General features: G+C 43.2%; 1 protein-coding gene across 2 annotated transcripts in view; it reads left to right on the top strand.

Moving 5' to 3' along the window:
• The window catches only part of tenm2b (teneurin transmembrane protein 2b), a 152,927-nt gene that overhangs the window by 127,732 nt on the left and 10,016 nt on the right, over positions 1–15,179 (top strand). For both annotated transcript variants that reach the window (XM_030781080.1, XM_030781081.1), the window contains 14 exons: positions 669–864; positions 1,780–1,881; positions 3,557–3,751; positions 4,535–4,735; positions 5,027–5,212; positions 6,865–7,011; positions 8,743–8,953; positions 9,345–9,464; positions 9,678–9,939; positions 10,279–10,546; positions 12,033–12,176; positions 13,500–13,752; positions 13,944–13,964; positions 14,307–14,539. In XM_030781080.1, coding sequence (XP_030636940.1) covers positions 669–864; positions 1,780–1,881; positions 3,557–3,751; positions 4,535–4,735; positions 5,027–5,212; positions 6,865–7,011; positions 8,743–8,953; positions 9,345–9,464; positions 9,678–9,939; positions 10,279–10,546; positions 12,033–12,176; positions 13,500–13,752; positions 13,944–13,964; positions 14,307–14,539 — 2,539 coding nt within the window. The remainder of the gene's footprint in view (positions 1–668; positions 865–1,779; positions 1,882–3,556; positions 3,752–4,534; positions 4,736–5,026; positions 5,213–6,864; positions 7,012–8,742; positions 8,954–9,344; positions 9,465–9,677; positions 9,940–10,278; positions 10,547–12,032; positions 12,177–13,499; positions 13,753–13,943; positions 13,965–14,306; positions 14,540–15,179) is intronic.

Below are 15,179 nucleotides of genomic sequence, written 5' to 3'. Positions count from 1 at the left end.
CAGGCTGAAATTTCTTTGTCTTATGGCATTGTTAAAAGGAAAATCGCTGAAAGAAAAGACATTAACATATTGAGGAATATTTGAAAACTATAAAAGCGTATCATGACACTGTGCTGCTGGTAGGATAGATTTCCTGAACCTTTCAGTAGTGTTCATCAGGGGAATGAGTCTTCAACTGAAAAAACAAGCTTCGCTGAGTCCTGTTGTGGAGAGAATGCAGTCGATTGTGTGTGATGGCAGAGGTCCTGGTTCTCACCGTGATCCACACCACTGCCTCTAGAGGCTAGAGGTGACGGCCAGTAACTGAACTGTCCCTCTGGGTCAGCTTGTTAAGTCTGTTCTGCCCCTGGAACAGAGGCTCCCTCTCCAACACACACAGGGGTTGAATAGGATACTGACCAGCAAGCTCTGGTGGGACATGACCTGCACAGTAATGTGTGTGTGTGTGTGTGTGTGTGTGTGTGTGTGTGTGTGTGCGTGCGTTGGGGTGAGTGTTCTGTCCATGTCATCGCACAATATTTTTTTTTATTCTCTACTGAAAGAGGTACTTACTATACACTGTGGATTTTTATTGACTTATCAAAATCATCATTTGTTTTTCTCTCTCTCTCTCTCTCTCTCTCTCTCTCTCTCTCTCTCTCTCTCTCTCTCTCTCTCTCTCTGTTCAGTATGATTATATGGAGCGGCTGGATGGAAAGGAGAAGTGGAGTGTCGTGGAGTCTCCACGAGAGAGGCGCAGTATCCAGACAGTGGTCCAGAACGAGGCCATATTCGTACAGTACCTGGACCCTGGCACATGGCATCTGGCTTTCTATAACGACGGCAAAGAGAAGGAGGCTGTCTCCTTCAGCACTGTGGCCCTAGGTATAACCACATACCCTCTTCTTATAAGCTTCACTTTGACAAAACACTTCATGATCCACATTGTTTACATAGCGTTTATGTCAGAAACTACACACTTCCACAGCAGTGAAGATCTCTAGGATTATGTAAAGCCTTGGTAGTCCATGTTAGGCTGTTTCCATGAGAACTGCTCATTTTTCCCCTGTGTATTACTGTGTCCTGATCATTGGGTGCAACGCAGAACAAAGCTATAGGAGCAACTTAGCTGTTGAACAATGCAGGCCCAAAGCAAAGCTTTTGGCTTAGTAGACCCTGAGTAGAATTGTAGTGTGAAAGAAGACACTTAAAGATGGATTTACTTAGAATATTGTTTGTTAATTTTGTTTGTGGAGAAAAACAAAGTACACAAGCAAATCGTTTCCTAATTGTAGGTGATTTATTATTAATCTGACACAGACAATCTCATTTCAATAACTGACACCCATTTTAAATGGCACGTTTATGCACAGTGCTTTGACAGCGATCAAGAAAACAGACCCACTGGGTGAATGTGAGTGAACAATGAAATTCCAACCAGAAGGCAATGGGTGTGAGCAAAAACACCACCAAAAAAATAATGGAATAACCATTGTGGCGTATTATGTTTTCACAATAACTGGGCTGTTGAATAATTTAAGGTAACATATTGTTCTAAAAATGACTGGAGCAAGTATTTCTAAGTCGATGCTGGAACAATTTTTTATCATTACACTGCAGGGGTACTAGATTACTGCACCAAAACAACAAAAATAGCTTGGCATATCACTGTTCTGAGCCACTCTGCGGGTGATCTGTCAAGCTTCGTTAAATGGCTTCTGTCATTACAGAATCTTTCTCCCTCGTTCATTAAAGAGGCTGAACTCTAACATGTCTGTGTTCAATCTTTGCCTCCTAAAGATTCCGTGCAAAAGTGCCCACAGAATTGCCATGGCAACGGAGAGTGTATGTCAGGGGTGTGTCATTGCTTCCCAGGCTTCCACGGCACAGACTGCTCTAAAGGTAGGTCTTTCCAAGACTTTAGGGCACCCGATTAAAGTACGTACATATGTTCTCTATGCCTCCTGAGTGTATCCGCACACCTGCAAAAGTACAGAATATGCTGTTTAGCTGCAAGGGCTTAAAACCTTTATTTTATAGTTTTTGATTCGGTAGGTCAAAAATATGGGAAAACACTTTCTCAGCTATTACACTGTCTACTCAGCCGTTCTTCATGTGTGATGGTGACTTTGGCTGATTGTATAGTCACGTCTGACTGCGTTAATTCCGATACGTATATTTACACGTATTCCGTGAGGTAGGTTTCATATCTTGACAACTGCACGGCAATACCTTTCTCCTCAGAGTTCATAAAGTTGATTGTTTCAGATGTTATTTTAACTGGTAACTTAGCTGAAAACCATTTCAGAAAGCTTTCATCAGAGTTTAAAAGAAGTGATAGGTTGCTGCAGCAGTTGTTTCAAACTGTCATGCTACCTCAAAACGGCAGTCGTTCATATTCTCGCAGATTATTCGTACAACACATTAGAATGTCGCTTCTAACAGTCAGAGATCTCAGATTTTCTCAGCTGGTGTGAACTCACGAGCCTGTATGTCAGACGGGTACAAGCTCCTGCTATAACTTTCGGCTTCCCAGTTGTTGATGCACCATTGCTATCCGCGCTGAACGTGTGACATAATAGCAGCGTTCAAACTCATAAATTATTCATGAAGGCAGGGGTTCCGTCAGATCTAAGTACCTGAGCTCGTGACAACCTCTTCTCTGATCAGCTAACGGAAAGGGAAGATGAGCATTCGCACAAACGTCTTACGGGGAATTTAGCGAATAGTAGCTCTGTTCAACTTTAGCATTTTAATGTTAATGTACTGTGTTGCCATGTATGTTGTGAATGTCTGCTGTCTTTTTCATTTTTTATTTTTATTTTATTTTTTTTGTGAGAGGTCAATTCTGTTTGTGTGCACCGCTCAGAGAAATGCCTCGCTTTTCACTTGGCAGTAAAGTTTAATGAGTCTGAATAAGTGTGCGGGGGTGGGCGGGTGCGCATGGAGCGTGTGTTTGTATTGAGGAGGATGCGCAGGCGTATTCCCAGTGGAGGAGACATCTATGATGCTACATCTTTTTTACGACTGATGATGTCTTTTGTTAGTAACATAAACATGAAAAGTAAACATTTATAGCATGTCATAGCATTTGACCATAAACTAGATCGTGTATTTACATTGTGTATGTCACATTTGGTGTTTGTGTGTGTATGTGTGTGTGTGTGTGTGTGTGTGTGTGTGTGTTGGGGCTTGGGGGGGTTAAAGGCCTCTTTTATGGGAATGTCTTTAGATTTGAGTTGCTAAGTGAGTGAACACACATACTGTCATGTCATTATATCATTATTAACACACACATTAAGTGCGCTGGCACTCATTTCCACTCAGCTCACACCAAACCCCTGTGCCATGATTTGATTTGTATTCATAGCTATTAGCACTAGACTGCACTCCCTTTCTTAATGGCTTATGTTGAATGCTAATGTGGCAGTGTTGCTCTTTGCTCCATTTTCTCATCTATCCTTTATTCTTCAGCCTCTAGAGCTGCTTTGCGTCTTTTTGTAGAACTTTCTTTTGTCTCTTGAGCCCTCTCCCTCTCTTTTCTTATTCTCTCTTTTCTCTGTCTGTGGGGGTCCAGCCGCTTGCCCAGTGCTGTGCAGTGGAAACGGGCAGTATAAGAAGGGAACGTGTATATGCTACAGTGGATGGAAGGGTGTGGAGTGTGACGTACCCGCCGGTCAGTGTGTCGACCCAGACTGCAGTGGGCATGGCACCTGCGCCGAAGGCACCTGTACCTGCTCCCCTGGTTACCGTGGAGACAATTGCGAGAAAGGTGCGAGGATAAGGCATACTCTGATACTCCGACGACGCAGATCTAAGATGGTTTTTGCATTCCAAAAAGAAGAATCGGGGGGGGGGGGGGGGGGGGTTCTGAAGCCTTTAGCTTTTCTTGTAGAATGTTCTCTTCTGACATGCAAGCGCCTTCACACACATACTCAGCACAGGCACACACGCGCGCGCGCACGCACGCACACACAGACACACACACACACACGCCCTCGAAAAGTGCTTCCAGAGGGATTCTCAGTTTTCATCTTAGCACTATATCTAATATCCAATAGCATGAGAGGTGCACTGGTTTATAAATCATTAAAGGGTTAATAAAGGGATTGAATGCAGTTTCATCGATCAGGCTTTTAAAGAATTGGCCTAAAACTGATTCTCCCACTTACTCAGATGAGTTTCAGCCTATCACAGGAACCAGAAAGACTCTCCCAGAGGTGGGGTTTGCAGTAACGAGTGAAACAAAAGTTTATAATACAGAGAGGGAGGGGTTTAAAAGTGGACTAATTAGAAGAAGAGAGAAAATCGGAGTGGGAATGTCTAATTCCTTTTCTTTATATGTTGCATTTATTCCACTCCTCCGAAGAGGAACTGCATGTTCCTCTCTCTCTCACTGTTAAGAGTGCGTGTGCATGCGTACGTGTGTGTGTGTGTGTGTGTGTGTGTGTGTGTGTGTATGTGTATGTGTGTGTGTGTGTGTGTGTGTGCATGCATGTGCTCATACATATGCTCAATACATATACTCATGTATTTATGTGTGTCTTTCTGTCAGTGGACTGTTTGGATCCAGGATGTTCTGGACATGGCAGTTGTGTGGATGGGCAGTGCCACTGTAAACCCGGTTGGTCAGGGCCTCTGTGTGACCAGCCGCAGGCTCAGTGCCCAGACCAGTGCCACGGTCATGGGGCATACATCCCAGACACAGGCCTCTGCAGCTGTGACCCCAACTGGATGGGCCCCGACTGCTCAATGGGTTCGTGAAACAGCCTCTCCCTCTCTCTCTCTCTCTCTCTCTCTCTCACTCTCTCTCACTCTCTCTCTCCCCCCTTTACATTAAATATTCATCTTTCTCATCCCTTCTTTTCTTACTCTGTTCCCTTTCTCATGTTTCTCTTCTGTTTCCCCTTTTCCTGTCTTTCTCTCACTTTATTCACTGGTGAAGTGTTTCTCTAATCTTCTATCTCTCTTTTCCTTGCCTTTTGTGTGTCGCTCGCCTCCCCTCTCCTTCACATGTTCTTCCTTTTTTCTTTCTTTTTCTCTGCAGAGGTGTGCTCGACCGACTGCGGGAGCCATGGCGTGTGTGTGGGAGGTGTGTGTCATTGTGAGGAGGGCTGGACAGGTGTAGGCTGCGACCAGCGTGTGTGTCACCCTCAGTGTGTGAAGCATGGGACCTGCCGTGATGGGAAGTGCCAGTGCGAGCAAGGCTGGAACGGAGAACACTGCACGATCGGTAAAGAAACACACACACACACACACACACACACACACACAGGCTTAGTCTCACACCCATAATCTGTTTTGACCAGACATAAAGGTCGGCTTCATTTGGAACCTACTGAACTGGTGGTTTATGAAATTTGTTTTGCTTTTCCATCATTTAGCATGAAATTCACACAACACTGAGATGTTAGACATTGAAATGTTTTTACTGATGAACGTCTTTTTAACTGGAGCCATTAATCTTGCAGTTTTACCAGCCGCAGAGTTCGCCTCTCTCTTCTTGTTTGTTTTCATTTGTTCTTTCCTTACAGCCTTCTTAGTGGTGTTACAAATGTCAAACTCACCAAAATGTCTTTGTTTTAATTCATTTGTTTCATACAGGGATCAGTCAGTCAGCATAAACAGAAACGTCAAACTGCATGAAGAAACCACCTTTTTGTGATGCCAAGAAACGAATATTCACATTAAACTCCTCCTGACATCCTACACACACACACACACACATACGCATACACACTCATACACACACTCGCTCTCTTCTCATGGTTATGAATACTCTCTATGTCTGAAGTAAGCAGTCTTTGTAATGTTGTGTCTTCCCCAGCCAATTAGTCTTCATCACACACACACACACACACACACACACACACACACACACACACACACAAACATAGTTCCTCTGACCATTTGACCGCTATACGTTTTTTTTTTTTCTCACCATCTGGGTGAAAGGTCCCCTGGCTCACTCAGAATGCTTGACCTGTATGAATGGACAAAAAGAAAAGCAGGATGCGTGCTTGCTCCCTGACCTTCAGTCTGACTGTTCAGTATGTTAGAGGCATGACCTCTCTCTATCTCTCCATGTCTTTGTGGGAGACAGGAAGGGCATGGTCAAGATATTGTAAAACATGGGTACTATATTGCTTTCTGTACAGGTACATGTCACACACAAAGAATCTCACACACGCACACGCACACACACACACATAATACCTGGATGTAAATATTGGCGACTGTAGTGGCTGGAAAGAAGGTCCACCGACGTCAGATGTTGTAATCATGTGAAACAAATTGGCGCTTTTCTTGAATAATAAGTTTGTTTATTAGATTCGACAGTAACCCATTGTTATTGTTCAAACTCAGTATTATTGTCATTCTATATTTTCAACTAAAACCTGCAGATGTGTGAAATGAACTGACCTGAAAACACACGGTTTATAAGTTAAAAAAAGAAAATCTATGTCGATATCGAGTATATTGTCAGTATGTCCGTATCGTATGCCTGTTGTCCACATTGCGTCGGTATCATAAACCTGTCGCTGCGTTTGAGCATACAGATGTGTGTGTGTGTGAGTGCGTATATTTACTGCCTTTGTTTGCGTTATTGAACCTTGGTGGAGACTACTTCGTGTCTGTTCTTGTTGCTGCAGTCTGTGTGGCCCTGACGCAGAATATTAATGCTTTTGGCCTTTGCAGTTCATCTCCACAGCAGGAGGTAGAATGTTAATAAATGGCCCACTTGCTGTGCCTCAGCCATATAAGAATACTGATGAGCTTTTGTCTCTTTACTCATGCCCTGGTATTTCTACTTTTTGCTCTGGTACTCATTCTCTCTCTCATTCTCTCTCTCTCTCTCTCTCTCTCTCCCTCCCTCTTTCTCAGATGGGTGTCCAGGTCTGTGCAGTGGCAATGGGCAATGCATTCTGGTGCAGAACAGCTGGCACTGCGAATGTCACACAGGCTGGCGGGGTCCTGGCTGCAACGTTGCCATGGAGATCTCCTGTGCAGACAACAAGGACAATGAAGGAGGTAAAGAGGACAAGTAGTGATTAAAAAAAAAGAGGAAAATAAGTTTAAAAAAATCAAACACTTTGAATAGAGCAGTAAGTTTCACAGATAGCTTTTACATATACATTAAATCCATAGTTCCTTTAGCAATTTCATATGCCCAATTGACTGTAATCTTTAAGACTCCCTGTCATGTGGCAGTCATCTCAGGAAGGAGCAATTGCACTAGTAAATAGTCACTTAAACATACATTCGAGAACCCGCAGCTCAATACTTTGGTTGCAGCAGTAGATTGATTGATTACTGCTAAAGCACACTTTAATACATTATTTGACATATGATTTTAAATTGTACTTAGAAAAAAAAATAAGTTTGTTCGTTTCCAAGACATCATCAATTTAGATATTTTGGTCCCACTATTAGTAGAAAAATCCCATTTGATGAATATTTATTGTAGGTCATGTCTTCACTGACATAAACATTTCTCTGTGCATACTTCTTTATACCCGTCTAATTTTACCTGAGTATAGCAAATATCTCATTTTGCCAAGAACCCAGCCACTCAAGTCATTTCATTCGCTTTAATCAGTTTTCCAATCGTCTCACATTCTATGAAGAAATGTGATTGTTGGGTCAGATCTGATCTGTCCCCTTTTACACCATACATTTCTACACTCTGCTTCTGGATGAGAATAAATTCTGCTTTCCTCGCTGTGCCCGGTGTGTGTAGGCATGAATGTGAGATGTGTAATCATACATGAAGGACACGCTCATCAATTTCAAAGTCGTGCTGCAAAGCAAAGTGATTGCTTCTTTACATCAGTTTATGTAGAGCTCAAAGCTTCTTGTGTTTGGATGGATGCTTTGCATTGTCCATGCAGTCAATACCAACTGCAGTGAGTTCAATAAAGAGGACTGCCCCACACTACTCTGGTTACATAAGTGAATGGCAGAGGTTTGTTTATTTCTCTCTCTCTCTCTCTCTCCCTCTCTCCTGCTATTGCTTTAAACCTCATCGCAGAGCTGTTTGAAATCCAAGTGGGAAACAAAGAGAAGTAGGGAGAGAGAGGGTTTTGTTTTGAGTTGAAGAGTGCTTTACTCGTGAGCTGTTGGTGTGACAAAGCCAGTGTAGCCTTCTTTCTCAAGCGTGGTGGAGAACAGTGGAACGAGATGAAAAAGGTGGCATTAAATGTCCTTGGCTAAGCCCTTTGATCTGCTTTTAAAGCTGTGTTATTTCTCTCTCTCTCTCTCTCTCTCTCTCTCTCTCTCTCTCTCTCTCTCTCTTTCTCTCTGTCTCTCTCTGTCTGTCTCTCTCTCTCTCTCTTTCTCTCTGTCTCTCTCTGTCTGTCTCTCTCTCTCACTCTGTCACTCTCTCTCTCTCTCTCAGTCTAAAGAAGTAAGGGAAACCCTCATCACTCAAACTGCCATTATCTGTGACCACAACTTTATGAGTTACTGAAATAGACGTGAACTTCAATTTAAATAACAAACCTCTGTAAATCTTTCATTCTGTGGCTTTTTCCCCTGTGGGAAAATTGTCACGGATATGCTTTGAGAACATTACCATTTATGAAAGTTATTCGGATGGAGTCAGACTCATTATCTAATTTTGAGGAGATTTAATCTAGAGGCTTGTCCTAATTGTCTTGTGTGCGTGTATGTGTGTGTGTGTGTGTGTGTGTGTGTTTGCTTTTTTTTGTTTGTTTGTTTGTGTGGTATACAGCTGACGTTGTTGTGTTTTTCTCCCCTCAGACGGACTGACTGACTGTATGGATCCTGACTGCTGTATACAGAGCGTGTGTTTGACCAATCCGCTGTGTCGTGGGTCACCCGACCCTCTCCAACTCGTGCAGCAGAGCCAATCATCTGGCCAGTACCTCCGCTCCTTTTACGACAGGGTCAAGATGCTGGTAGGCAGAGATGGTACCCACTATATCCAAGGAAACAATCCTTTCAATGCCAGGTAACTCTCACATACCTGTCTCTAACATACCTCTCACTCAAATACCTGTCTCTCTCCCACATACCTGTCTCTAACATACCTCTCACTCAAATACCTGTCTCTCTCCCACATACCTGTCTCTAACATACCTCTCTCTCAAATACCTGTCTCTCTCCCAGATACGTGTCTCTCTCCCACATACCTGTCTCTAACATACCTCTCTCTCAAATACCTGTCTCTCTCACATGGCTGTCTCTTTGTCAAATGGTTGATGTATGTTGTTCTATGTTACTAAACAAGAACATGTCTGAGTTCCTTTTTTTACTCTGAAGAGGGATTTAGATATAAAACTGTCAAGATGTCTCTAAATCTGAAAATTTCCTTTTGTGTTCTCTCCCTCTGCTGTGTGCAGTCTGGTGTCTTTGATCCGAGGCCAGGTCTTAACAGTAGATGGTACTCCGTTGGTTGGAGTTAACGTGACGTTTGTGAAATACTCTCACTATGGTTACACCATGACCCGACAGGACGGCACGTACGTATCCCAGTCCACAGATCAAACCAATAAACTAAAAGACTAGAAACATATTTTTATCCACAATCTCATTTATTTTCTCAATGCTTGTGAAATTGTGTGATTATCCTTCAAGATCAAGTTCAGAAAGGAAGTTAGAGGACATTTATAGTTTAATTCCCTCCATGTATTGCCTGTCTTTCATCTCTGTCTCTCTGCTGTTCTCCTCTCCAGGTTTGACCTGCTAGCTAATGGAGGAGGTTCCCTGATGCTGCGTTTTGAGCGCGCTCCGTTTCTGACTCAGGAACAGACTGTCTGGTTGCCGTGGAACAGGTTCTACGTGATGGACACAGTGGTTCTGAAAACTGAGAAGAGCGTCACTTCTGGCTGTGACCTGAGCGGTTATGCACAGCCTAATCCCGTGGTGGTAACCTCACCCCTCTCCGCGTTCTACAGCTCCAGCCCCACAGAGAAACACATCATCCCAGAGAGCCAGGTCCGCAATCAATACCTGTCAGTCTGTGTCTCTCTGCCTCCATTTCTCTTGTTCTCTTCTGTTTGACCTCTGCTCAGCATTGGTCTCTGTCTAAATACTGACTTATGTGATACTTGGAGGCATGTTGCACATGTAAGAACAAAACATGTTTGCACAGTTGACTCACTTCATCCCTCTTTATCAACGCTCCCCAACCATGTGCACTCTCTGTTTACAACTCTTTCTCTTTGCCAAACAATGAATCAATCAGTCTCTCTCTCTCTCTCTCTCTCTCTCTCTCTCTCTCTCTCTCTCTCTCTCTCACTCGCTCTCTTTCTCTCTCGCTCTCTCTTTTTCTAGGTGCTTCATGAGCAAATAGAGATCCCGGGCACGAGTCTGAAGTTGAGTTACCTGAGCTCTAGAGCATCAGGTTATCGTTCGCTGCTCAAAGTGATAATGACACCAGCCCTGGTGCCTCTCAGCCTGGCCAAGGTCCACCTGATAGTGACAGTAGAGGGACAGCTCCTCCAGAAGTGGTTCCACGCTTCGCCCAACCTGGCCTACACCTTCATCTGGGACAAGACTGACGCCTATAGGCAGAGGGTGTATGGCCTGACTGAGGCTGTGGGTGAGTGCAAGGCATGGAGGAGGAGTGGTTTAGTTTGTGTTAGTTTAGTCTATGTTTGCTTTGGATGGAAGCTATGAATCTACTGTAAGTCCCACAACCACCGCTACTAACACCAGTACCAGCCATCCCACATGTCTCTGTTTCCCAACCCTGCCCCTGACAACTCCCATCAAAATATCTGATCAACTCAAACCCTCACTGACTCCACCTTTACACAACACATGACCTGAGATGTAACCCATTTCTCTAAGACTTTCCCCTAAATGTTTCTGGATCCTCACTCCCCGTTCAGAGTAACACCTGTTACCAACCATTTTTGAGTCTTAGTTCCTTTCATGATTTCTTCCTATTTCGACTAAAGGGAGTCCTTTCTCATCACTGTCACCATAGGCTTGCTCAGCTGGACTGATGGACATTGTCACGAAGCAATTGTAAATGATTTTTTTCTCAGTCTGTTGTAAAAAGCGATGCACAAATTAATTAGTTTGGCTTGGTTTTCTGCCAGGGTTGGTTGGTGTTAGGCAGAGTTTAGATCATATTTTAATGAGCATAGTTTTATTCAGTGTATTTTGTTTAGCATTGGGTATTTTGTCATTTTATTTATGGATCTATTTTTCTGTTTTCTCTTTTATTGAATCTCTTTTGGTTTTGTTTATTATCTTTGTGTTTCCCTCTTTTTTCTTTTTTTCTGTGTTTCCTGCCTCTCTTACGTGAGCTACAGTCTAATCCCTCACCAGATCCCTTCCAAACCGCATGATTCAGCTTTTTTCCATGTCAACACCAGTGTAAACGGCTTCAAGGACATATCAGTTAAAATGCAAATTCCAGCCACTAGAATCCAGCACACAAAACTTAGTGCCTTTGGGTCCTAAACTACTTGCTTGATTTCATTATGGCACTGAATACTTCTTTACGTGAAGGTCCATTGTGTTAGGATCATCCATTGAGGTGTACTGAAGTTTGCATGTTTGAAGTTTGTGCCCTGTGAGCTAGTGTGTGCGCGCACACAGACAGACAGACAAACAGACAGACATGTTGGCAGTAATCACAGCCTCCGCAGTACCAAAGGGTATCCATAATTTTCCATTTGCTACAGCGCAGCTTGTTAAACAGTGAGTCTAATCTCTGTGTTTGTGTTTGCTCTCAAGCACAGTGGGGCTATTGAGCACCTTTGCTCTTTTTCAAGGCTGTTTTGCTGGGTGAGGAGGGTAGGGAGGAGAGGGGTAGAAGAGACACTACCACGTTGCCATACTCCTGGCATGGTTTAGTGCCCTTCTCAAGGGGCAACGAGAGCAGCAGCCAGAGAAAAGGGCCTCACAACCAGCAGCTCTCCAGCGCTAAATTAGCATCCCTGGGTGCTTTAGATTGATTCAAGCCAACAACCCTCTGGTTGTCTCGTGTGGGATTTATCCGTGTAATCCGACTTTCTCTCTCTCTCTCTCTCTCTCTCTCTCTCTCTCTCTCTGTCTCTCTCTGTCTCTCGCAGTGTCCGTGGGTTATGAGTATGAGATGTGCCCCTCGCAGATCCTGTGGGAGAAAAGAACTGCAGTGCTGCAGGGCTTTGAGCTTCTTCCATCTAACCTAGGAGGCTGGTCTTTGGACAAACACCACATGCTCAACATTTACAGCGGTAATACAGCAGCCCAAACAGCCACAAGCACACACACACACACACACACACACACACACACACAGACATGCGCACACACACACACACAGACACAGACGTGCACACAAACACATACACACACACAATAAAGTCATGATCAGGAACAAAGAATGTTCTGAGAACACCCACAGAAGAACACAAACCTTACCCTGAATACACCAGTAATACCTGTTATCAGTTTACATTCACATTTTTTTTAGATCTCTTTCACTCTCCCTCTCACACACGTGCTTGTTCACGCTCTGAGTAACACTACCCTGCTCTGCCATCAGAGTGGTTTGACCTTTCGCCGTGACGCATTAGCTGGAAATGTTTGCACACTAATTAAAGTCTGACCTCCGGTCAACAGTAAGAGCTGTCGCTATATGCAGAGACCCGGAAACCAGAGGGCGTGTTCATTGTTCACATGCTCAATGTGCATGTAATGGAAGAAAAGAAAATAGTGTTGCATCTTGTGATAATGGAAATGCTTAGTCAAAAAGGTGTGGCGTACTCGAAACTCATATATTAACTTAGATTATATGAGCCTCTTAGGTTTTTGTTGTAATTAGAATCTGATGTGTCATTTTCATCTTAATTTTTTTTTCCTGTTCAGAAACAAAGCAGTCTGCCCTGAGGGTTGTCGTATTCCTTCTAATTAGTCAGAATATGCCTGAAAAATGACTCAGACTTGAGAGCAGTGTTCAAAAAACATAAAAAGAGAACATAAATTAGATTTTGGAGTGAACCCTTGTTTTTTTTGTTTTTTTTTACTTAATTTAAAGAACTCACCCCCTGCCCATTTAGGAGACTACCCAAAGTAATTAACTGCTCCAGATGTTTGGTGATAGATAAAAGTCTTTATAACTGACTTTGAAAGAGAAGAATTAAGACTTATTTATTGTCCTTTATGTGATTTTTAAAATCAGAATTATCCACTACCCTACCCTTTTTGCCTCTGTTCTCTTTCTCTCTCTTTTTATTGCACAACCTGGTTGTGCCACATTCATTTCAGCACAATGAGTGGGAGACAAAAGGTCATTTGGAAAGTCATTGAAATAGAATTGTGGAAAAACTAATTGGAAGTTAAATGAGGACACAGACAACACAGGAAGTTCATAGGGAAGAATGGCTTTTACACAAAGCCAAGTTCTCTCTTTCATTCTCACATCCTCATTGCTTATATTTTATGTATCCACTCTGAAATCATTTTAACATTTGTCTGGTCAAGCAGGACCAGAATTTCCTCTCTGTCTTTTTTTTCATCCTTTTCTCTTCTTTCTGGGCTTTTCTTCTCCCTGTCAGGAATCCTGCACAAAGGCAATGGTGAAAATGTCTTTGTGTCAGAACAACAGCCACCCATCATCACGAGCATCATGGGTAACGGGCGCCGACGCAGTATCTCGTGCCCAAGCTGCAGCGGCCTGGCAGAGGGCAACAAACTCCTTGCACCTGTAGCTTTGGCCTGTGATGGAGAGGGCAGCCTGTACGTCGGTGACCTGAACTTCATCCGCCGAGTCTACCCCTCCCTGAACACCACAGCCATACTAGAACTCAGGTAGCCAGGGGCACTCCAATGATAAACCACTTCATTGTCACAGGACAGTGAACTCCTGAGGTGCTGGAATTTTGATTTCTTATATTGTTGTATATAGAAGAGAAATTGAGTTTATGTAGGTATTTGGTTACAGTTTCTTTTCTTCTCTCTTCTTGTCTTTCCTTTATTTTCCTTCTCCTCATGCCATGAAGAAACAAGGACCTTAGACATGGGTAAGATGGCATGCCTCCTTTTCTTAGCCTTTTATATCAGTTATGTATTAAATGAGAGGCTATGTACCTCCATCAATGTAGTATTGTGACATTAAACTTATTTGTGCTTCTTATAATTTACTGATACAAGTAGAAAATACAGCATGCAAACTGTTCACTTCAGAGAAATAGCTTTCTCTGAACGCAATTCATCTTCGTCTCTTTATTGCATTAGCACTTTCTTTTTTTAGAATTCTCATAACACTCAGAGAAACGTCCCCATTTCATCAAACTAACCTCCTGTGGTGTTTTTTGACAGAAGAATGTTATTAAGAGAAATTCTCTCATTACTGATCTCCATAGCAACAGCCCGACTCATAAATACTACCTAGCCGTGGACCCCGTCTCTCAGGCTCTGTTCCTGTCCGACACCAACTCTCGGCAGATCTACCACGTGCGCTCTCTGACCGGCACCCGGCCACTGCTGGACAATGCCCAGGTGGTGGCAGGAACCGGTGAACAGTGTGTGCCTTTCGATGACGCGCGCTGTGGAGATGGTGGAAAAGCCATAGAGGCCACGCTCATGAGCCCCAGGGGTAAGAGAGAGAACACATGAGGTGTTCGGGGGATCAAAGATGATGATGACGGGTTTATATTTATAATGATGACATTTTGACCTGTGCAGGTTCTCTCTGCAAACTGCTAGATGTCTTACTGTTAGGTGATAAGTTTGATTCAGTGTGTAGTATTAAGAAAGCAATAGCTATGTCAGCCACTTGGTTTTCCCCCTGACTAGATCATAATTTGGGAGAAAACAGTGGTTTATATCATGTGGACATACAGTCTTGAATATGAGTGATTACACCTCCCTGGTCCTATCCCTCCACCTACCAAAATAAACTGCTAAAGCTGCTAAATTTTAATGAAAGACAATACTTATCCCATACGAACTGCATTTGAATACATTCTGTCTGAAATTGAATCTGTGGTTCAGTCTCAGATTGTCACCCTGTAATCTGATACTGCCCAGCTGATATTCTCTGGGAAGACGGTATGCATTATACAGCAGATTTCAACATCACTTGAGATCCTGTAGACTTGAAAGCACAAACCACATTACTAGGTGATGTAACAGGAAGTGACAGCGAGACTAAACAGAGCTTAGGATTCCAGAATGTTTCTCAGAGACCTGAGGCATCTTACTTCCACAGTGGGAATCCCATTATGAAGTCAGAA

This window comes from Chanos chanos, chromosome 8 (genome assembly GCF_902362185.1).
Source record: "Chanos chanos chromosome 8, fChaCha1.1, whole genome shotgun sequence".
NCBI lineage: Eukaryota > Metazoa > Chordata > Actinopteri > Gonorynchiformes > Chanidae > Chanos > Chanos chanos.
Note: the sequence above shows the minus strand (reverse complement) of the source record. Positions and strands in the feature narration are given on the sequence as shown.